Below are 25,590 nucleotides of genomic sequence, written 5' to 3'. Positions count from 1 at the left end.
TCAATATGAATAAACAGTTTTATTCATAAAATACAAATTCAAAATAAAGGTACATCAATACTGGCTCATCATTGTAATTATCATGTGTACATCTGAATTCAGAATCATCTTGGTGATTAATCAATCTCAACTAGCATAACGATGTCACATTGAATCAAATCAAAACTGCTGCAAATTTGAATCTTCCTTGAAGTACTTTGCAGTTTAGTAAATAGATTTTCAAATAATCCAAGCTGGAATGAAATTCAAATAATTTATATTTCATTCAATCTTTCTTCTCGTGACATTCTGAAAACAAAAATCATTAGTATTAAAAGAGTAATATTATTTCTTGTTTTCTGGCTTTGTTGGTTCTTTATGCTCAAAAATATTTCGGATCAACAAGAAAAAGAAACCGAAAACACCCTCAACTATATATATGAATATTTTGGTTGAATTTTTCCAGCTAATACTTAGTAAATTTACCTTCTTCATCATCTTCCTCTGCATCCAATATATTTGCACAACAACAGGAATACAAAATGAATGATAAAAATCCCAAAGGCAATGCCAATAAAACAGTTGTTAATACCGGATTTCCGCGCCATCTATCACCCAAAGTTGTTCTTGCTTTGAAATAGGATCTATAAAGTCTCACAGCCAAGTCATTCCCTCCATATAGCTATAACAATAATGATTATGGTGTAATTATGATTTAATTGAAATATAAGTTGAGGCCTATGGCGCGCTCTAGTGCTTATGTCAAAACTCATAATTGACAATAGATAGGGCATCAGCATCGGTACCAAAAATCATAAAAATACTATGCAGAGTTTCTATTTTTTGCTTGGTAAAAAAAAATGTGGTCCAAAGGATTAAAGTGAAAGTGTTGTGTATGAACATTCCATTTACTATCCAGTAGCTTCATTGCCTAAACGGGTACATGCCAGTCCAACTAATGAAGCTACCGTGTAGCAAAACTTATCATGAATAAAATTTATTGAGAAAATTCTATTATTATTATCATGGATATTGTTATCAAATTTCAACAAGTAACAGGCCAGTGTATTAATAACATTAGTAAAACATAAAGTATAAATTTGTTGTATGAAATAGCCATAAAGAATGTTAGTTTTTAAGATTATATAGTTAAATAGGGATACAATTATATAGAATTGTTCTGTTTGTATCTTAAAATTGATAATATATTCAGATTGATAATTTCAAGTATAGTTATTAGAAACTGTCAATGTGTGACACCTTGTTCGACATTGTTGGTTTTTGACAGCGAAGTCAACATGATTTAGGTGAGCGTTCATCAGATATAAGTTGAGTCGTTTTAAGCTTGTTATAGTTTCTGAATAAACCAATGTGGTCCTTTGCGACTTTATAATTTGAAAAATATCACTTCCACAGTTGGAAATGGATCCCCCCCCCGATCTTCTATATTTTTGTATTTCTATACATTTTTGACAGGGGTGTTTTTATGTGCATTTTTCACACATTTTTTTAATGTTGTACATAATCATTCAGAAAATACTTTTGTAAGTATTTATTATTGTAGTGTCAGAAAATTGAAATCAACAACATACAGTGTGACCCATTTTTAATGGAAACACCCCCCTAAAATTTGAAGTTGTAAATCGATTTTAATAATTTTTTTTTAAATGTCAAGTACTAAAAGGTCTACCTTGGGACAAAATTTGAAATGTTTATTAAAGTTTCAGGGCATACTACGATATTTTTTCTTAGTCGAAAATCGGGATTTTTTATTAGCGAATTCATTATTCATTATATTCATTATTAACAAAGTTATGACAACTCAAAAATTCGAAAACCCACACAGCTAACAGTCTCAATATATCATTTTTTTATGATTTCAATAATAAAGTGCCGCCAGATGAAAAAAAAAAACAAATAGCGTAAATATTTTTAATGAAAAATAATGGAATTACATTCACACAATTCAACTAACAATGAAGCAAAACATTTTAATAAACGTAACTAATAACTAATTATTGAAATGTTTCGAATGAGTGCAACAATTAATTCTAACTCATATTCCAGTAGCCTCTACTAATCCACCACGTATTTCCATACATGTGTCGTAGCGCTTACGAATGTTCTGATTACGTTCCTTAGTTCCTGAGGACTTATATCTGTACATACCTGTCGAATTCTTGCACAAAGTTCATTTCTATCTCTTGAGCGGTTTTTGTAAACCTTTTGTGTGAGAAGTCCCCTGGGTAGCCATTCTATAAACGGACTACCACGGCCTATTCATCGATTAGGAAAATGTTCGTTAAGCCATTGCCTCACAGCTCTGGCATAATGAACTGAACACCCATCTAACTGGACAATTAAATTTGATCGTTCATTGATTGGCAGCTCGTGAATAGCATCCCAAAACTGTGTGTTTAAAAATTCTAGAAACCTCTGCGCATTAATGTTTTCCTCAAAAAAGAATAGACCAATAATTCGTTCGTTCAATATCCCACACCAGACATTGATTTTTTGGGAATACTGGCTTTCACAGTTTATTACCCAGTTAGGATTATCCGCTGCCCAATAGCGACAATTCTGTGATGACACTACTCCATTTGTAGTGAAAGTGGCTTCGTCGGTATATAAAATATTTTTTAGGAAATTTCTATTGTTTAAATATTCCCCTTGGGCCCATAAACAATATTTCAGGCGTCTTGCTTAGTCGCCTTCTTGAAGTGTGTGTAAAAATTTTGGCTTGAAAGGTTTAATATTCTTCGCCTTGAGACATCTCCGAATAGTTTCTTGTGGAATATTCAAATCTAAAGTGGCATTCCTTACACTGGCATTAGGATTATTTCCGAAATAATCTAAAATGATTTGATCATTCCTGTCATTCCTGTTTCGTCTTTGTACAGGATTAATTTTCAACATCTTTTTTGATACTGCACCAGTTTCATTGAATATTTTATTTATTTTATTTACCGTACCGCAGCTAATACGAGGACGATCTGGATGTCTCTCATCAAATACTCTACAAACCTCTCTAGCACTTCTAACGTCAGCTCCCGAAAGGCGTACAATTTCAAATTTCTCTCTTACGCTCAATCTTGCAGCCATGACACAAAATAATTCGAAAAACTGTATGGTGAATATTGTTGACAATAGTACACTTAAATCTTTTACAAGTGTCACACTGTATTATCATTTCCATGGCAACTAAGATTTAAATTGAAATATTAGGTCTTAGTTTTAGTTAATTTGCGTGAAAACTCAATGTAATTCCGTTATTTTCATTAAAAATATTTACGCTATTTGGTTTTTTTTTTCATCTGGCGGCACTTTATTGTTGAAATCATAAAAAAATATTCTCATGTTAGCTGTGTGAGTTTGTTAATAACGAATATTTTTTCATGAAATTTTGGTCACACCTGTATAGAGGCACTCTGAATCCAGTGGCGTAGTGATTTTTTTAATAAAAAAATCGCTAATAAAAAATCCCGATTTTCGACTAAGAAAAAATATCGTAGTATGCCCTGAAACTTTAATAAACATTTCAAATTTTGTCCCAACGTGAACCTTTTAGTATTTGACATTTAAAAAAAAAATTATTAAAATCGGTTTACAACTTCAAATTTTAGGGGGGTATTTCCATTAAAAATGGGTCACACTGTATATTTTAATTAAGCCAAAAATTTCTTGTACTACAATAAATTTTAAAATGCAAAGTATGCAGAAATTCTCTAAGAGCATTTACATACTGGATGTCGGCATTTAGTTAGGTTCAGTATTCATGAACTTGATGAAATTAATATTACTGATTATTTGTTGTTTCTTGAGATTGATGAAGATTATTATATTAAATACAAGACAAGTTAGGCTTACAGCCATTATGGCTGTAATTCATTTTTTGTTTTTGATATATATGTTTCAGTACCATTCAACTGTTTTTATAGTTATTCCGCATAAAGGATTCGTATATCTTCTTGCTGCTCGCCTTGGTCGACCAATTTTGAAATTTCATTGCATCATTCATCAAATATGTTTATGCGCGCAGATCTCGAGCGGTAGCTTAAAATCCGTGATGGATACCGTTGGTTTAAGTTGTCAACTACATTGCAATACACAGATTTGTGGAATGTTTGGGAGAAATTGGGTCATTTTTGTTGCAAAAAATCAAGCTCTTTCCTGAACTAGATAATAAAGAATGAATTTGTAAGTTAATGTTCCTAACTGATACTACAAAGCATCTCGGTGAACTAAACCTTAAGTTATAAGGATATATTTATATATATAAATATTAAGTATAGTTCAAGTAAACGATATAGTGCAACCTACCTTCCGACAGTTCCCCTTTAATAATATATATATATATATATATATATATATATATATATATATATATATATATATATATATATATATATATATATATATATACATAATATATACATACATAAAGGTTGAGTAGGTATTTGGAAAGTATTTTATATATATATATATATATATATATATATATATATATATATAAATACTTTCCAAATCTAAAGAAATACCTACTCAACCTTTATAATTGTGATAATGCTGCATTTAATGAGGAAATGTAAAATTACATGACTTCATGAAATAAGAATTTGCTGAAATGGTCATTGTCACATCGTCTCCTTCTCGATAAAACCCAACTTAAAGGATTTTACCAGCATTCCTTTTAATGGTTCTTCTTTCACATGGATGTAAATTCAAGATTTTGAGCTTCAGCATATTGAATTTAGGAATTCCGAGTTATGGAAGACAAAATTTGTGCAAATAAGAAGAGTTTTAAAAGGTGATCCTCAGGATAAATCGAACAAAATACTGAATTGCTGGGCTAGTTTGCCAGATGAATTTATTTGCCTCAAAAAAGTGATATTTGCAAGGTTTTCAGCATTCGGATCATTCTTTATGTGTGAGCAAGTTTTGAATCAATATCAAAGCCGGCTAGCAACAGAAAATTCAGAGGCGTGTGTAATTCAAAAAGTAACTGGACATGAACCAGAAATACAAAAGCTTCTGCGAAAAACTCAAGGACAAGGATCAAACTTAAAACATCTCATGAGATATGTTTCCTTTCTGATTGAAATTTTTGAAATATTGTTGATCATTTTTTCATTTTATTAGTTACCTTCCTCATTACTTTCAACATTTTTGTATAAAAATTATACAGTTTTTTATAGTGGCACTTTGGCTTTGTTCAAAATTACACATGGGCACCTCTTAGTTGAAGGGTTGCCGACCCCTGCTTCAGAGAAATAGAGTCAACCTGGTGTTTTTCCTCTAGGTTATTCAAAAGAAAATGTTGATAAGGCAATACATTCATAGTGGTGTTGGTGTTCATTTATTATGTTTTTCGTATCGAATACGTAAGTTCGAAATGGTTGAATCTACTCATGACATCAATTGCTTTCTTTCTTTCTTAGGAACATTCCCACATTTTTTTTTATAAATATGGAGAATTAGAAAGCCAAAACCTTTCTTTCCAAAAAATGGGTTACTAATGTTGTATCATCGATTACTATTAACAGTATATTATGCAAATTTTTACTCAATCATGAGGCTAGGAATAACAGTTTGGGGTTCAAGTAATGAATTATGTAGAGTTTGTCTGTGTCAAAAAAGAGCGGTATGAGTACTTTTATAACAATTCTAGAGATTCCTGTAGGGGAATTTTTAGGTCAAATAAGTTGTTCACTGCACCAGCAGTATATATCTTTGAAACAATGAAATTTCTAATTGCTCACCCAAATCTTTTCGAGAAATACCGTAAAACCCACTTTTATGAAACAAGATATAAAAATGATTTTGCATATCCCATTCACATTAAGGCATTGTATGAGCGTAGCACCATCTATCAAGCGATGAAATTCTATAACTGAATCCTCCAAAATATACGCAACATTGAGGTTGTAGGAGCCCTACAGTATTCAGGAATTTTTTCAAAACGTGTAAAAATGCAAAAGTTCCATTTGAATCAAATTTCTTTAGTCAAAAAATTTTAGTCAGTGTATGATGTATCTAAAAAAAGTGTGATGTATTTTAGTTTTTTCAGCATTTACTACTATATATTTATTTTTTTAAGCTCCTTGTGTGATTTTTGACAGTCCATATTTCCTGAAGTGTATGTAGATTTAAGATTTTGTATTTTGTTGACGTACTTTTGCAGACAACGTATTCTGCCACTGTGTTCATATAGGACTACAAATACTCTGTAAAGTAAATAAAGATATCTATCTATCTATCTGTTATGAAGCGAAATATTGAGAGTTATCATTCGATTTTGAAAAATTGGAGATATTGAAAAAAATTAATTCTTATCATAATGGGCTTTGACTTTGATGTTTCTAGTCTTGACTTATTTGTTACACTCAATGACATTTTCTTATTGTACAAGTCATTGTTTTTTTTTGCGAAATATGGATTTTACGAATGAAGAAAAAAGAGATATGATACAAATTTATTACAAATACGATAGAAACAGTGTTAGGACATCGGAAATGTATTTAAACTTGTATCCTGAAAGACGACAACTACATCGAACTATGTTCAAGTTATTGGATCAAAATCTCACAGAGTTTGGTTCGTTTGAAAAGCCAATGAAAAAATACGGAGACAAAATCAACAATCAAAATTTGATAAATGAGGTGTGTAGGAGATAAATTAGACATTGTGTCCTTTTCAATGAAAATAGAACTTCAAACAAAAAAACAATAATTAACTAAAATGTTGAAGACAAAAGTAAATCACAGCAAATACTCAAAATTCTGGCCTTGTTCATGATAACACAACTGTCCCCTTCTTCGAATATTATTCACTGCATGATTAACTTGCCTCCTCCTTAATCTTCCGAACAATGCTGTGTTGAAGGTCCTCAATATTTTGATATTCCCTCTGACCATAAACTCTATTTTTCAGTGTACCCCATAGAATGTATCCATAACACTTAAGTCTGGAGACCTTGCTGGCTACCTCACCAGCCATTATTTCCTATCCATTTATCACCAAACCTTTCAGTCAGGTAATTAGATACTCGTCTGGTAGTGCGCGGTGGAGCACCATCACGTTGAAACCAGATGTTGTTATAGTGAGCCAAAGGTAGATTATCCAAATAGTCTTCGAAAATCGACATTAAAAACTGGTGACAGGTTTCTCCATTCAGAATTCCGTCAAATGAATGAGAACCCAAAATTCTATCTTTGTAAATTCCTGTCCACACGTTGATTCTAAATCGCACTTGAGGTCAAATTTCTCGGAACTGCCAGAGGTTGTTATATCCCACAATTTGTAAAAGTGCTCTCATCTGTCCAAATTACAATTTCCAGGAAAACAGGAAAATCGGGTCTTCTTATTAGCCAATTACGAAATTCTAAGCGCCTTTAGGGATCACCTAGATGCAATTTTTGAGATATGTGTATTTTGTAACATTTTAAACCGCTTTTTTTGAGATGTCTCCAAGCACTTGTATGACAAATATTCATTTTGAAGGAAATTTGACGTGTAGATTTCCGCGGGTCATGTTTATCTGCAAATTAATTTTTATTGAAAACGACACAATGTCTAACTTCCCTCATACATACCTCTTTTATCAAATTTTCTCAAGTTTCCTGGTCCATTCTGTCTCCGTATTTTTTTCTCAGCTTCTCAAATGAACCAAACTCGGTGAGATTTTGATCCAATAACTTGAACATAGTTCGATGTGGTTGTCGTCTTTCGGGATACACTGTTTCTATCGTATTTGTAATAAATTTGTATCATATCTCTTTTTTCTTCATCAGTGAAAGCCATTTTTCACCAAAAATTCAATGACTTGTACAATAACATAATGTCACTGAGTGTAACAAATTGAAAGTCAAATTTAGTAACATCAAAATCAAAGCCTAATATGATAAGAATTGATTTTTTTCAATATCTCCCATTTTTCGAAAAAGAATGATGACTTATGATACATCATTGAAAAGGTAAAATCTGATTCTATTCAAAACAGAAAGATTTCAATGTAGTGCCCATAAGGAAAAATAAAGTTGATGATGGTGGCCGGAAGACGAAACGTCGGATAGCAAATCTGAAAACACCATTATGTAGCAGGGAAAAAGTGGCAATGTAGAAGTGCAATTCATTTTCGAATCCTTGTAAAAATAGAGCCAGAAAAAAATAAAAACCATTTTCCAAAATTCCTGTTTTTTCCATATATCTCCGGATATACTCGGTATTTCAGAACTTTCTCAACGATATATTGTTATGCGCAATTTTGCTCCAATATAACCATCTTCGTTTCTCTCATAGTTTCCAAGATCCCAATGGTGAGGCTCGATTTTGAAACACCCTTTATGTCTTTATAATGGTCTCAAGATTTCTGTAAACCCTTTCAATTTAGATTGTTATTTATAATTAAACCCAAATATTTTTATTCACTGTGTTGATTGATTATTATTATCGAAAATATTCCCAATATCGAAATAGTACTCATGCAAATTTTCATTTTCAATACAGACTTTGCACCTAAATGAATAATTCAAAAAATAAACGTTTGTTTGAAGGTTGTTGTTGAAGGTGGTTAAAAAAAATCAAGTTGAAAATATTTGTGAACCCATTTTTTCTATCGCTTCCTGAAAAGGAATGAGTAAGAAATGAAAACTTATATGAAGTAGGGAAAAGTATTTGTGAAGAAGTTATCAATAATGTGAAGTCGATAAAGTAAGAATATTTCTGTGTAAAATATATAAACTTACTGGAGCTGTCTGATTGTAGACCCTTTCAAGAAACATATCTATTGCATCTGGGGTCATTTCAGTGGGATCGTCTTCTGGAATATGATGATGGAAAGTAGTTGAATTCAATACCAACAAATACGGTAATGATACAATTTGCATTGCAATGTTATTAACCAGTTCCAGGTTACTTGTCCATCCAAATTGAAAACGTTTATGGTACTTATCTCTTTTCCTCCTAACCAGAGATTCAACCGTATTTCGAAATTCAAGCATCTCCTTTGGAATCTGGAAAAGTTTATTTTCTTCCACAACTACCAGTACGATGTACTTCTTTGTTAGGAGTATTTCATCGATATTTCCTTCTGTAATTTTAGGAAATGTTTCAAAACGTTCCTCGTTTATCCAATTGTACATTGAAAAATTCAGATGCTCAGCTTCATCTTTGAAGTTGCCCTCTCCAACTGAAAAGCACCACAATGTTCACTAAAATAAACCTCAATGATACTTATTCTCAAATCGTTACACCTGTATAGAAGTAATGTGAGTTTTCCTTATGAACAAATACAGCAGGGAGTGTATGAATATCAACATGATCCCTGGCTAAGTCTTCACTAGCTGCGTAATAAAAAGCATGTGCTTGCATCTTTGACGCAACATCATAAAATGTGTTCCATAACAGTCCTTTTTGATCTCCTACATACATAAAAAATAACTGATTCATATTTTTGATATTTGCCAAACTCTCAGATCTAGCAACATGTTGTACAGGTGGTCCTGATAGCCGTATTGCAAAGTTAACAATCTCATCAACATTTTTGTCACCTTTGAAAACAAATTCTTCATCCATTTTTATTCTACAATTTTCAATAGTTATCTAGATTTGTGAAAAAAAAAATTACTTACAACTTAATTGTTGGATAAACTGCAATGTCAAATGCCTTGGCAATATTTGGAAAAGTGGTGCAATCAACTTTTCCCACGCGTATATGTGTGTTCTTGAGAGCCTGGACAACATGTGCCCATATTGGTTCCAAACGTTTGCACTGGCCACACCATGGAGTGTAGAACTTTACTAGCCAATATCCTCCGTCTCGACGAACATCAATGAAATTATCACCCAGTTCCAATATCCATTTAGAAGATGAATGTGACACTCCTATGAAAGAGCCTGGAATAACGAAAGTGTTTTTATATATTCTTAAAGATCAACTCAGCTTCGGATTACTTCAAAATTGGGTATAACTCTCCAGGTCAGCAAATTGTTCTCAGTAGACATTGCTCTCATAATCTTGTAGGAGGGCAGACATTCCTGCAGGTAGTGTCTCCCAGATATGAATCTCGACCAGATTATTCATTTTCGACAAAAAAATCAAACCCCCCACCCTTTCGAGCATGAAAAAATTTCACATTTCTCATAAAATTGAAAATAAAACTTGCAGGTTGACAGAAATTCTTGCAGGTCGGGTCTGCCAGTTATGGATCTCGACCAGATTATTCATTTTCGACAGAAAAAATCAACTCCAACTAACCCTTTGAGTTTGAGTATGGAAAATTTTTAAATTTCCCATAAAATTGAAAATAAACTTTGCAGGTCCGCAGAAATTCTTATAGGTCGGGTCTGCCACTTATGGACCTCGACCGGATTATTCATTTTCGACAGAAAAATTATCCAACCCCCACTCAATAATTTCACAATTCTCAAAAAATCGAAATGCATTTTGTAGGTCGGCGGAAATTCTTGCAGGTCAGCTCTCCCAGACATAAATCTCTTCCAGGTTGATCATTTTCGACAAAAAAAAAATAAAACCCACATCCTTTTTGTATGAAAAAATTTCACATTTTTCATAAAATTGAAAATAAACCTTGCAGGTCGGCAGAAATTCTTGCAGGTCAGGTCTACCAGTTATGGATCCCGACCGGATTATTCATTTTTGACAGAAAAAAAATCCGACCCTCACTCAATAATTTCACAATTCTTAATAAATTGAAAATACATTTTGCAGATCGGCGGAAATTCTTGCATGTCGGGTCTCGCAGACATGAATCATGTCCAGGTTAATCATTTTCGACAAAAAAATTTCCAAACCCCACACTTTAAGTATAAAAAAATTCAAATTTCTCATGAAATTGAAAATAAAACTTGCAGGTCGGCAAAAATTCTTGCAGGTCGGATCTGCCAGTTATGGATCCCGACCGGATTATTCATTTTTGACAGAAAAAAATTTCCAACCCCCATTCAATAGTTCCACAATTCTTAAAAAATTGAAAATACATTTTGCAGGTCGGCGGAAATTCTTGCATGTCGGGTCTCACAGACATGAATCATGACCAGGTCAATCATTTTCGACAAAAAAATTCCAAACCCCACCGTTTGAGTATGAAATAATTCCACATTTCTCATTAAATTGAAAATAAACCTTACAGGTCGGCGGAAATTCTTGTAGGTCGACCCGACCTGCCCTCCTACAAGATTACGAGAACAATGTCTACTGAGAACAATTTGCTGACCTGAAAAATAGTTATACCCTCCAAAATTACATTTTTGTAAAGAAGATTGCTTTCTTTCTTGGGCAGTTTCTCACATATATTTTACATAAAGTTAAAGTAGTGAAAAGCGAAAAACTTTTTTCCAAAAACTGAAGAAAACTTCGTCTCCTGAAAATGACAACTTTTGGTTGGTGAAACGCAGGTCGAGAAGAGTATTGCATTTCTGGTGATTGGGAAACCTGCTTGATTTTGGAAAGATTCCTATGGCTGAATTCAGAGCCGTCTGTCTGAAGGAGTGGAGGCCCCTAATTATTAATTATTTTTCGGATTTTTTCAAATATTTTATTTCTCTTTAACTCATGGGTACAAATTACACATTGAAAAAAGTATTGCCATTGAAATGCTCGATCAAATCGAAAATTGCAATCAGGGCAATACTATTGTTTGTGCAAGTATCCTTTTTTTTGGTACCTTGGGAGCTGTATGACTTGTCCATTTAGTCCAAGTTTCCAAAAAACACTGCAGTCTCTTGGGCTTATTGCGTTTATTTTCCCATCTTCTCATGACACCCATTCCATCAGTCTCGTTCCCTATACTAGTTTGTAAAGGTTCCGTGTTGGATGTTCGTCATATTCTTCTGGAAGTAATTTCGTACCTCCATATATTGTCTGCCTCCTACGATTCAGTGCCTCACATTCTCATGTGTAGAGCTGTTTCGATCCCTTCGTTGCATAATCTGCAGCTGAGGTCTCCGTTGTACAGCCCCATTTTATTCAGGTGTCCTCTAAGCGGACAATGACCGCGGTTAGTAACCCAGTAATTATTCTGAGCCGATCGCTACTATATTGAAGTAGTCCTTCGGTTTTTTTCTCGGACGGTTCCCTAATGAAGGTTCTACTGTGTACTTTTGCCCAGTACTCTGTGTGCTTCTTATTGGTCCATGTCCTAATCTGGTTTCCTACCAAGTATTCTTAGTAAAAATGCAAAAACATGTTTGGTAGAAAAAACGTAAAAGTTGCTGACCTGTCAAAATTTGGACATTATTGTGGGGGCCCCTCTCCTGTGGGGGTCACGGGGCAGTAGCCCCGCCTGCTCTCCTCTAAATCCTACCCTGGCTGGATTGAATCAAATAAGTGTATGAATGTTTTTACATACTGTCATCATGATATGAGTAGATTTGTCTCTTCCACTGGCATAAAATCGTAATGCTATGAATGAAATGAGTGCTGAAATGTGCTGATGAGGTAATGAGACGAATGTCTTATTCCGAAACTTTGAAGTAGGTCATTGAGGATGATATAGTGTTCCATGTAATTGAAGTATTATACAGTGTGGTCCACTAAGTGTGCAACAAATGGGAAACTTTTTTATTAGCGATTTCTCAGAAAATTTTATTCTTGACAAAAGTTGTTCCAAAACTATACCAAGTGTACCTGAAATGGCTTTATGCCTGCTATTCGACTTTTTTTTCTTTTGGAAAATTTTGAATTACCCCCGTATGATACATATTATTACTATTTTGATTTAATATGTATTTGAAGTAGCCACAATCAAATCAGTTTGGAGTATTTTTTATCAAATTAAAGTGTATTTGTAAAATTCACTTGGATTTGTATTTTTTTAGGTGACCGTCAACCTCATGTTTGTTGCAACGATATTTAACAGAACTCTAGAATAAAACAAATACTCTTTTTAACGAGGCAAATACTTTACCGAGAATAATGTTCATATGAATAAACTGTCAAAATCTATCGCGGATAGCCATGAACAAAAAAGAACCAATAAGCGATAGTACAGAAAAATACAGTAGGTAACTAACACATTGAACGCCATGTGAGTTATATATAACTCATGGTGTGTTTAAGTCACCAAGTTTCGTGAGGTAAATACAACTCCACATACACAATCGACTTTACGTTCTGCGAGTTAAATATACTTCACGGTCACTATATAAATCATAAGAAAATGCATTCAGCGTGGCCTGAGGACTAACTCATTCAATTTAGCCCATATTTTTATGTAAGAGTTAGTCACATGGGACTTGTTGAAATTGAGGTATCAGTGAAACAGGAACCACTTTATTTTTTTATTAAAACTATTTGACACATTTACAAAAATAGTTTGTATGCTGGAAAAACAGTACAAAATATTGAAATATGAAAAAATAATTCTATTGTTTTACATATTTATGTTTAAAAAAAAACATTCAACACAAAAAAAATTTTGGCATCCTTCACATTTATAGGGACTTTGCTTACATTTTTTCATATTTTTTCATGTTCTACTGACATATTTTCATAACAAACACAGCATCTCCTTCTTATTGAGTTTTTTTTTAGTGCACATCGCCTTTCCTCTTCAACTGGAATATTTTCTTGAAGTTGCACCTCTCTTTCGAGCAGACCTCTAGTTATCTCCTCTCTAAACTGTGTCATGTTTATTTTGTCGTTGGTTATAGATTTGTATAAGATATGTGCATTTGTTATAGTAGTAGTAGTTATAGTGGTGAGATTCCGCAGTTTATAGTATCCAAGTGAACTGTAATTCTGCAGGGCGCTCATCATCGTCATAAGTTTTGGAAGAGTCAGTATTATTTTGAAAAACTACATTTTCAATGGTTTCATCAATATGAATATCTATCGCTAAATTTCGCATTTTGTCAGTATCTTTGTTGAGTTTTATTTTTTTTCGGTTAGGCTCTTCGAAATCACTGTCACTGGATTCATTTTCTGACGAAACATAATAGTCACTATCAGAATTTTCGCCTTCGAATGGGTCTATTATGTCTTCGTCGCTCATATCAAAATATGTATCATGCAATTGCTGAAGCTGCTTTTGTTGGTCTTCGTAAGACATGAATTTTCGAGCCATAATTTTGAAATAATTCAGAAACAACGTATGTTGACGCGCACATACACCCTACTTCAATAGCTAACAACGGCAACTGAGGAACAGATTATTTGAACACCACATTTTATAGGTCACAACATGTTGGACATGAGTCATCTATAATGCACGTGGCCCTGAGTCATGATTTTGGTATTGAGGCTCCGTGAGTTGTATGTAACTCGCGCATCTAAAAACTAAAAAAAAAATGATTTTTTTGAAAACTTTCATATGTAGTGGATGAAATTAGTACCATTTTTTATTAAATTGATATTTAAAATGAGTGGCCCCAGTGGACACATTTTTTTTGTACGTGGCGTTCAATGTGTTATCAACTTAACAGGTGCTAACAATAAAAATTATCAAAGCCTCTCTGTATGTCCACTTTCTCTTTCGATGAATCTAATTGTTCGCTCATAAAATTCGTTTAATGTAGATCGCAACACATTAGCGGGAATATTTCTGAAATGAACTCGTTTTGAAGTTTCAAGTTCATCAACATTATTAAAAGGGTGATCTCTGTATACTTTTTGTTTTAAGTATCCCCATAAGAAATAATCTAGAGGTGTAAGGTCTGGAGAACGAGGAGGCCATCGAGGATCGGTATTTCGTCCTAACCATTTATTACGAAATGTCCTATTCAGCCACTGAGAAACATTTATAGTAGAATGGGCAAGACATTCGTCATAAAAAAAAATAAAAAAGCGATTTATTTTCAACAGGAGTACCTCGTTACAGAAAATGCTATTATTACAGAGTATATATGGAATAAATATTAAAAATAATGGAATATATAAATGTATAAAAGTAAATGCTAAAAAAAGTATACATAAAATATTCGTATAAGTATAATTTCAAAGAGGAATGAAAAATTGAGTATATAACACAAAAAGTTACAAATCATGCAATGTTACAGTACTGACACAAAAGTTATTTATAGTAGTATTACAAGTGATAATGGATACAAGATACCAAGGCGTTCAGAGAGTCGAAATGAATATCGCAGTGTTCACAGATTTTATTGAAGCTACTGCACATAAAATTCAATGGTGATCGTAGCATAATATTTGTGTGTGATGCTTCGCAATAGAATTTCAGATTCACTTCTTGGTACTAAAAAATTGATCTAGGGTAAAAGAACCGTACTGTCAATATTGTTGTTGAGTAATTTATGCAGGAATTTTATACCAAGGATAACTCTCCTATTTTCCAAAGATGTCATATCAAATCGTGTCAACAATATGTTATGATCGATGCCTCTCGTGGGGTATTGACCATCAACTTTCAGACATATGTATTGTAATGAATCTGAAGCCGGCCCTGACCGACGCATGACGCATCACGAAATACCGCGAAAACTCCGGATGGGTCCCGAAATCCGCAGAGGGATCCGGAACGTTCGTTGACGATATAAAAACATCGCTCGTCGTCCCGAAGAGGAGTCTGTACCAAGAAAGCGAATCGAGCGGTTAACAAACGGTGAAGATAAATTAAGCGTTAGTTACTGAGTAGTGTAAATAAATTAGTTGTGATAGTGAAGTATTGTTAAAATAAATTTGTTTAAGACAGTTAATTCTTTAATTCGTTACAATTGGTGATCAGAAGTGGATTTTCAAAATAAATTTGTGAGCGCTTGGTGGACAATTTTTGTATCACAGTGAAATTGACTATAAAACTTTCGCACTTTCGCGCAGATAGATTGGTGATTCATTGTGTTTCGCGAAGCGGACCGTACCGGACGACGGAAATATAAACTGATAGACCTTTCTCGCGAAAAATAGACTTGTGAAAATAAATAAGTGTTTCGGACTCCATTAAATAAGTGGACATATTCAGTTTTGAGTAAAATAGACAGTAAGAGATAAAATGTGTTCAAGAAAAGTGCGCCTAGTGGACTTGAAAGTCGCCGAATTGAAGCAAGAATTGGAGGAGAGAGAACTAGATTCCTCCGGAAAAAAATCAGTACTCCAGAAGAGACTATGGGACAACTTGATTGAATCAGGAGAAGATCCCGAAACATATTTATTCGAAGTTTCTGGGGGTGATTGGAGTTCAATAATGAGCAAACTCGATGGACTTCAACAAAATTCGGTGAGTCTGGAGGAGAAATTTCTGGAAAATTCGAAGTGCTTGAAGGAAGAACTTCTAGAAAATGCAGAAGGCTTGAAGAAAGAGCTTTGTAGTGTGGCAAGCCTACTCGAAGAGAGGATAGGAACCATCGAGACAGAGATACACAAAATCAGAGAGGAAATCAAAGGGGAGATCAAAGATGAAATCGGAGCAGAAATGAAGAAAATGGGAAAACAGTTAGGCAATGAAATCAAAGGCGAATTCGAGGCAGAAATCAGCAATATGAAAAAAACAATTGGCAAGTTGCAAAACCAAATTGTTAATTCGCCCACCCCACAGAAACGGTTACTGAAAACTCAATTCTGGAACTGAAAGATGTCAAACTCAGTTCTGAACCAGGAAAGCTCTCTATGAAGCCGCCCCAGTTCGACGGAAAAACTCCTTGGGCAAATTACCGCCGACAATTTGAAGCTGCGGCCAGAGCAAATGGATGGAATGCAGGAGAAAAGGCGGTAGCATTAACATTGGCGTTGCGTGGAGAAGCAACGAATATCCTGCAAACCCTCACGGCCCAGGAACAGGAAGACTATGACCAACTTGTAAAGCATCCTGAACTGCGGTATGGACAGGCCCATCTAGAGCACGTTTACCATTCACAGCTCAAGAACCGCTGCCAGAAATCAGGAGAATCCCTACAGGAGTTTGAAGCCGACATAGCTCGATTGGTCCGTCTGGCATATCCTGCTACACCCGAAAATGTAATGGAGCGGTTAGCAGTTCAAGCATTCTTGGATGGACTTCGCGACCAAGAAACGAGACAGGCCTTGACGCTAGCTCATCCCAAACATCTCGTGGATGCACTGGCAAGCGCTCTGGAGTTTGAAGCTGCAAAACAATCCTGCAAGAGTCAGAGCAAAGTTCGAGCTATCGGGGAAGATGGACAAGTGCCTGCAGATATTGAGGCCACTATCAGAAAAGTAATGAAAGAAGTTTTGCCTGAGAGGAAAAATATAAGATGCTGGAACTGTGGGAAAATTGGACATGTGCGTAGCAAATGTCCAGCTTTCAAAGAATCGACACCAAATCAGGAAAATTAGAGGGGGTCGATGAGAAGGGGCAATCGTCGACCTGTACCCAGCAAGCCCCCGTAAAAAACGCATAAGTTGCCGTTCTCCAACGACAAGACAAAGGTGTTTTCATAGACGGCCTCATCAACAACGAGCCTTGCACCATGCTGCTAGATACAGGTGCGACGAGAACCATTCTCGGGCCAACCTTTGCCAAAGCACCGGCAAAAGTTGAACCGTCAAGCTGGAAGCTACGCACCGCAACAGGGGAGCCAGCCACTGTAATTGGAGAACTACCAATTGAATTGGTGTTGGGCAGCACTAAATTGAAACATCGTGCATTGGTGGCGGACATCGAGCACGACGCAATCATTGGAATGGACATAATGAATTCCAGAGGGTTCGAGCTGAATTTCCATGACGGCGTCCTACGTGTCGGCGGAGAAGAGTTGGTGCTTCATGGAAGAAACGAAGAGACGATCAGGGTCCTGTTGGCTGAAGACGTGTGCGTACCGGAAAGGGCTGAAACCATCCTGGAGGCTCGCTTGGACGGAAGTGCGAGCAGCGGCAAGGTGGTAATGTTCGAGCCCAAGCTACACGATGAGAAAATTGGACGAGGAATCGCACTGGGGAAGCCCCTGTTGCGTGTTGATAAAGTTGTGCCAGTCAGGGTCATGAATGTCAACTACTTTCCCGTGACCTTGAAGAAAGGAACCATGCTGGGGCACTGTTCGTCCATTTCCTCTGTGATACGGAGTGTACGCAGTTCTGTTAGCCAAGGCAACAACTTGCCTAAAGAGTTGGAGAAGCTGATTGACATTTCCTCCAAGGACATACCACCAACTCACCGATCAAAACTGAGGGAGTTAGTCAAGAAGTACCAGGAAATCTTCGACATTGGAGAAGGAAATGGCGGCAGAACGAATGTGGTTCAGCATAGAATCGACACTGGGAATGCCCGACCAATCCGGCAATCAGCTAGAAGACTCCCTCTTGCGAAGAAAAAAGAGGCAGACAAGATAGTCAGCGATATGGAAAAAGAAGGAGTCATCGAACCTTCTGACAGCCCCTGGTCTTCCCCAGTCGTGTTAGTGAAGAAGAAGGACAGCTCGACAAGGTTCTGCGTGGATTATCGCCAACTAAATCACGTGACAAAGAAAGACAGCTACCCTCTACCAAGAATCGACGACACTCTAGACACGCTAGCCGGCTCCACAATTTTCTCGACCTTGGATTTGAAGAGTGGATATTGGCAAGTTGAATTGGCCCCAGAAGATCGAGAAAAGACAGCTTTCATCATCGGCTCAGGATTGTGGCAGTTCACGGTTATGCCATTCGGGCTTTGTAATGCTCCAGCGACCTTCGAGAGATTGATGGAGACGGTTCTCAAAGGGCTCTCATGGAAGACGTGTCTAGTGTATCTCGACGATATAATCGTGGTCGGAAAATCGTTCGACGATCATTTGAAAAACCTGGAGGAGGTGTTCATGCGTCTGAGGAGTTCTGGATTAAAACTGAGTCCCAAGAAATGCCATCTGTTCCAGAAAGAAGTCCGTTACCTTGGCCACGTTATCTCTGGGGAAGGAGTGGCGGTAGACGAACAAAAGATCAAAGCAGTTAAGGATTGGCCCATTCCAAAAGACATACATCAGCTTCGGAGCTTCCTTGGTTTATGCACCTACTACCGCCGATATGTGCTGGGGTTTGCCAACATCGCCAAACCATTGACTCGCCTCACAGAAGGGCAGATCCAGTTCCAGTGGTCTGAGGAATGCCAAGACTCATTCAAGAAGCTGAAAAGAGCTTTGATCAACGCTCCCGTTTTGAGCTATCCCTTACCTGACGGAAAGTTCATTTTGGATACGGACGCCAGCAACGTGGGACTTGGAGCAGTCCTTTCTCAAATCCAGGATGGACAGGAGAAAGTTATTGGCTACTTCAGCTACTACAGGCGAGAGCTGTTGGCCGTAGTCAAAGGTGTAGAGCATTTCTACAAATACGTGTATGGAAGACGATTTATGTTGAGAACGGACCATGCAGCTCTCAAATGGCTTTTGCAGTTCAAAAATCCCGAGGGCCAAGTAGCGCGCTGGATTGAGAGATTACAAGAATTTGACTTCGAAATAGAACATCGAGCTGGGACTAGCCATAAAAACGCAGATGCCCTATCACGGAGACCTTGCCCCGATGACTGCTCACATTGTCGACGAGCAGAGGAGAAGGAGGCAGCTATTTGTAGAACCACAGCTCTAGACGACGACTGGAAGGATGATAAGATCAAGGAAGACCAAGAGAAAGACCCAGATCTTCGTTTAGTCATCGGATGGAAGAAAAGTAATCAAAGACCAACGTGGCAGGAGGTAGCAGGTTATTCGCCAGCGGTTAAGTCCTACTGGGCACAATGGAACTCCCTTACTTTGGAAAACGGAGTTCTGAAGCGGGTGTTGGAGTCTGAAGACGGTGCAGAAGAAAGGCACCAGACATTGGTACCCAGGAGCAGACGACGGGAGGTGCTCAAAGAAATCCATGATGGAGTCACTGGAGGACATCTGGGAGTAACGAAGACCCTCCAGAAAGTAAGACAACGGTTTTACTGGGTTAATTGTCAAGCCGACGTCAAGGACTGGTGCAGAAAGTGTGCTGTATGCGCTGCCAGTAACGGACCTAGGATACGACCGAAAGCTCCAATGCGCCAGTATAACGTGGGTAGTCCTTTCGAGAGAATCGCCATCAATATCGCCGGCCCGTTCCCAGAGTCCCACCATGGGAACAAATACATCCTGGTAGCCATGGACTACTTCAGCAAGTGGGCAGAAGCCTATGCCCTGCCCAACCAGGAAGCCTTTACCGTCGCTGACGTCCTGGTAAAGGAATGGATATGTCGATTCGGTGTCCCATTGTAGCTGCATTCGGACCAGGGCAGAAATTTTGAGTCCAACCTGTTCCAAGAAATATGCAAACTGTTGGACATTCGAAAGACCAGAACCACAGCCTTACATCCACAGTCCGATGGAATGGTGGAATGAATGAATAGGACTATAAACCGCCACTTGTCCAAGGTAGTCTCTGACCATCAAAGAGACTGGGACCAATACCTCCACCTGTTCCTGCTGGCTTATCGTTCGGCAGTGCACGAGTCAACCGGCCAAACCCCTGCCAGTATTATAATGGGACGAGAGCTGCGGCTTCCTTGCGACCTAAAATTTGGGATGCCTCCAGAACAAGACACTGCGGGGGAAGACTATGTCAGCAAGCTTCGGCAGAGAATGGACGACATTCATGAACGAGTCCGTCTGAACATCCGGAGTGCCAGCGATAGGATGAAAAAGGCCTATGACATCAAGGCGAATGCTGGAGGATTCGAAATCGGCGACCTAGTTTGGCTGTACAACCCTAAGCGCCGCCGTGGTTTATCACCGAAGTTGCGGAACTCGTGGGAAAGTCCGTACAAAATCATGAAAAAGATTAATGACCTCGTCTACCGAATCCACAAGCCACCTCGAGGAAAGCCCAGGGTCGTCCATTTTAATAGACTGGCTCCTTATGCTGGAAATCACGACCAAGTTCGCGCCCTCAGACCACCAGAGGATGAAAGGACGTTCCAGCAATTCATGTCCTTATACTCGAACGGACAGAAGGTCGTACATGGGGTAACTCGAGAAGAGCCACGAGACCTTTTCAAGGTTCCAGTTGATTACGCCCTAGCTCACTGCGTAGCAGAGGATCTCCAAATGTCCAAGGGCATCGCTGTGGTATTCAACAAGAAATTCGGCCAGCTTCAAACATCACGAGAACAGAAACCAGAAGTCGGAGGAGTGCTACAGTTGAGGAAGGGTCAGAGAAACATCTTCTACTTGGTGACCAAAAGGCATTCTCGAGACAAACCGTCCTATGAAGATGTCTGGAGGAGTCTTACTAGACTGAAGGAGACGATGCTCGACCAGAATCTCGTGGAGTTGGCGATCCCGAAATTAGCCTCTGGGCTCGACAGGCTGGACTGGAGAATTGTGAGAAGCATGTTGGAAACGATCTTCAGATCCAGCGGCATCCAGATTTTGGTGTGTGGTAACCATCTTCCACGACCGAGCATAAAGACTGTGGAGTGTTACTTCCATCGAACTTCACAGTGCAAATATGGATGATAGAACCCCATTTGTTGTAAAAGTAGATTCATCTCCGAACAGAATACATCGATGAAAATCTCGTTGTTCTTCTATTTCACTCTGAATCCAAATGGAAAAATCATATCTCAAATCAAAGTCTCTTTCTTGAAATGTACAAACGAATGTAGGTTTGTAAGCATGGTACTTATGTTTCTTGAGAATACACTTCACAGAGGTTTTTTTTATGCCGGTATAATCACTAATTTCTTGGGTGGAACTTCTAGGATTTTCTACTACTGCTTGAAGTACGTCAAGCTGGTTTTCTTCTGTGCATACAGGTTTTGTACGCTCCGTAGTATGTTTATATTCTAGTGAGCCGGTCTGTTTGAAATTCTTTAAAATTCTACTTACACTTGAATAGCAAATTTGTTTGTCTGGATGCCGCTAGTTGAAAATATTTGCAGTTTCGCGCATTGTTTTATAACCATCACCACAGATTAAAACTAATTCTGCCTTTTCAGTTAACGTTCATATTACTGGGCGAGGCATTTTTAATCAAGGACAAATATGGAAACGTTTTACAGGCAAGTTTTAAGAAGCCACACTATCAAACTACAGTATTGTTTTTGGGTGTATGTGTTTTTTGTTCATGGCTATCCGCGATAGATTTTGGATTGTTTTTTAATATCTGTTCTAGTTGAGGCATTGCTGTCAGAATAAAAGAAATGTTATACTTTTATTGACAGTTTATTCATATGAACATTTAGTTAGTAAAGTATTTGCCTCGTTAAAAAGAATATTTGTTTTGTTCTAGAGTTCTGTTAAATATCGTTGCAACAAACATGCAGTTGACGGTCACGTAAAAAAATACAAATCAAAGTAAATTTTACAAATACACTTCAATTTGATAAAAAATACTCCAAACTGATTTGATTGTGGCTACTTCAAATACATATTATATCAAAATAGTAAAAATATGTATCATATGGGGGTAATTCAAAACTTTCCAAAAGAAAAAAATTCGAATAGCAGGCCATGACTTCGTATCTGAACATAACTTTTAATTCTAAGCAGCCTATCTCTTCAACATATTTCTATATTTTTTGAAATAAGCGTACTTTACTCTTGAACGAAATTTATATTTTTTGGCCTATCCTATATGGTGTTTGTCATAAAGTCATTTCAGGTACACTTGGTATAGTTTTGGAACATGCACCAACTTTTGTCAAGAATAAAATTTTCTGAGAAATCGATAATAAAAAAGTTTCCCATTTGTTGCAGACTTAGTGGACCACACTGTATATCATTACTCTTTTATATGAAATGTTGTGTAGCGTTCCTATGAATGATATCCATTTCAATTTATTAACAAATGTTTGGAGTATAGAAAAATAAATATATCAAAATGGAATCTGGAAACATTCATTTCTCCCAACGTACCTATATAGAAGGTTTGGTAAATTCTTGCCGAAAAAAAAAAACAACTACCTTTCTGACAATTAATACTCATCATAAAAGGCCTAACATCACCGTGCTAAGAATCGCAAGATAAAAGATAAGACCTCGTTAATCCTTTACCCGCGCATGATTCGACTCTTTTTGAGGGTTGTCGTTCGTAGGGGAACGACAGTTGGTTAATGGAAAAACAGATTTTTTTTAACTATATGATAAGAATAGATAATTTTCTTGATGGTAATGTTTTGAAAACTATTTGAGTTATTTCGAAGTAAATAAACTCCTTTTGGAATTTTGAACGTACTAGAGATCGCACGTTAAACAGTAAGAGCTCGTTAGTCCTTATCTCGCACAAGATTCGACTTCCGAGGCTTGTTTTTTTAAGGGGGTGACAGCTGGTTAACGGAGAAATAGATTTTGAATAAACATGGATGTTTACAAAGTTATACAAAAATATGGTAAATTTTGAAAGGGAAATAAGTCACAAGAACTAATTTATTAAAAAATTTCTTTCGACAAAATTGAAATTATTGCCAATAGATAAAGGGCTATTTGTTGATGAATTAACCAGGTAACCAGTGTTCACCTGTTTTATATTTCCTAATAGATATAGATAGATAGCAGGCTTTTGATGGTTTATGATTGAATAGGTATCTGCAATTTGAAATTTTCTGTCATTAAATATAAACGCGTTTTTTAAATGATGAATAAATAATACCTATATAAATTCGAAAATATATGTGAAGTCCTCTTCGATATGGTTTGTGGTTATGTCAAGTCAGGCAGAAGTAAAAGGTTTTTAAATTGTTTGATTTTGCCATGTATATTTGCAATTTTGGATTAAACTGAATATTTCCTTCATCATTCCGGATTTCTAAAATACACTTTTACACAAATTTTTATTATGTGGACTTCATAGCATACGCGACATGAACTTTACCTACTGCACTTTAAACTCACCTACTTGTAATATAAATATTACATTCAGCAAACGCATTATACACCACAACCACGAAAGATTTCAACTTTACGGATAACAGATATCTAAAAAATTAACAATCCTTCGAGTACATAATAACATCAAATATTGATTTTTTTGATTATACTAACCCACCCCGTCGGAATCCCTTCTAACCGTGTTTTCTTCACATTCCCGTCGGAAGGGGCTGATTTGTGTTTGTGTCCAGGGTTGCCAATCCAGGTTCTACAAAATCCCCAATGTTTATTAAAAACATTCTCGAAATATTAACCTACCTAATCCCAACAAAGGATATGATTTGATTATTTTAAATTTGTGATCAAAAACTTGAGATTCTATGGTGTACCTATTCATTGAACGATACATTGCAAATTAAAATTGAATGAATTTGATATACCTACTTTTTTCATTATCATGATCTTTGTATTTTTTTTATTTAATTCAAACATTTAAAATACTTAATTGTAAAAAAAATATCCAGTGGCATATGCTTCTGATGAAATTGACGAATATAATTCCTAATGTGAAATTCTTTCATCTCCAGTTTAATAGAAATCAATGCATTGCACTCGCGGTTTTCGCAGTTTTCGAATCAATGAAATCCTTTTGAAATTGTTCCATATTTCGAATCCCCAATGCCACAGAATATCTACAGAAACACCGAATTTCCTCACGCACTACCATTAAAGATGGCCAGATGGATTTTTATTATTTCTAATAGTTTACCTATGAAGTGAATTTATCAATTATAACAACATTTGTCACACTCGTAGAAGTAGGTATTTCTACTTAAAAAGTATCTTACTGAGCATTATTCCAGTAATAATAAACAAACAAACAACCCCAGACTCATAGTATTGCTATTCCTGTACTCAGAATAGTCAGAATCGATATGGTATTACTAATATACCTACCAAAGTTTTTTCCCACATATTACTGTTGAAGGAGCACATATTGGTTTGTTTTGCCTATATATTTTAGAAGAAAATTGTGCCAAGTACCTACCTATCGTTATCAATCAGATTTTAGGAGCTACTGTTCTGACTGAAACCATGTTGAAATTTTCGATTTAAAAAAATGAAAAAATTGAACATTATGGACAAACAAAATCTTTAATCAACGAGTTATTTAATTATTCACAACTAGTTACTTTAGGAGTTCTATATCATTTTCTACTTATACTTGTAAAATCCCAGTACCTAGATGGTTTCACGCCTGAGCGGCTTTATCTGCAGAAAATCAGTCGAATCATATAGTTTTCAAAAAAGTGAAGCTTTTTTCTATAAAACTTCAAACTGGCCCATCCGAATGCAAGTTAAAATAGTATTCAGAACTAGTGAGCAGCTGTAGCACATTGTATCCAATATATTTTTATAGGTGATAAGTACCTACATCTTTGGAGGGAGAGTAATGAAGAACATCTTGGTGTGATTCTGAATAGTAACATGAGGAAAATAAGACGTGGTAACGTATATTAGGTTCCCTCTCTACCAGATCAAAAACTAAAAAATAAATTTTGTGACAAAATAGGTTGAAACTTTAACCAGGTATTTTTCTCGCGAGAATTTCTCTAGTTAAAATTGGGTTGATCTAGTAACTAGATTTCCACAGATCGGGATATTTGTCACTAGATTTTCTCAAAAAATCACTAGATTCCAAGGCTTTCCCACCGGATTTGTCACTGGATTCATTGAAAAGTTACTATATTTCTGTTGATTTTGTTATTAGATTTCTACAGAGCGTCATATTTGTCATTAGATTTCCTAAAAGTTACCTACTAGATTTCTGTTGATTTTATATGATGGAATTGGCCGATACTTGATGAAAATCCATAACAA

The 25,590-nt window shown here is 36.2% G+C and overlaps 1 protein-coding gene across 2 annotated transcripts; it reads right to left on the bottom strand.

Annotated features, from left to right (window-relative positions):
• On the bottom strand, positions 1-23,933 carry LOC111503757 (protein disulfide-isomerase TMX3). 2 transcript variants are annotated; one of them, XM_023158153.2, is made up of 7 exons: positions 23,888-23,933; positions 23,734-23,817; positions 9,609-9,873; positions 9,231-9,559; positions 8,724-9,166; positions 466-661; positions 1-288 (listed from the first exon to the last, which is right to left on the bottom strand). In XM_023158153.2, exons 2-7 carry the CDS (start codon positions 23,768-23,770, stop codon positions 266-268), a joined length of 1,293 nt encoding a protein of 430 aa, XP_023013921.2. In that variant the 5' UTR covers positions 23,771-23,817; positions 23,888-23,933; the 3' UTR covers positions 1-265. The 2 variants fall into 2 exon arrangements, with proteins under 2 accessions (XP_023013921.2, XP_074036813.1); XM_074180712.1 differs by having other exon boundaries at positions 23,734-23,933.
• Positions 23,934-25,590: the final 1,657 nt, after the last annotated feature.

This window comes from Leptinotarsa decemlineata, unplaced genomic scaffold, assembly GCF_025532065.1.
Source record: "Leptinotarsa decemlineata unplaced genomic scaffold, Ldec_3_MD MMD2_tig00026299_RagTag_RagTag, whole genome shotgun sequence".
Lineage (NCBI taxonomy): Eukaryota > Metazoa > Arthropoda > Insecta > Coleoptera > Chrysomelidae > Leptinotarsa > Leptinotarsa decemlineata.
This window is presented reverse-complemented; position numbering and strand designations above follow the sequence as displayed.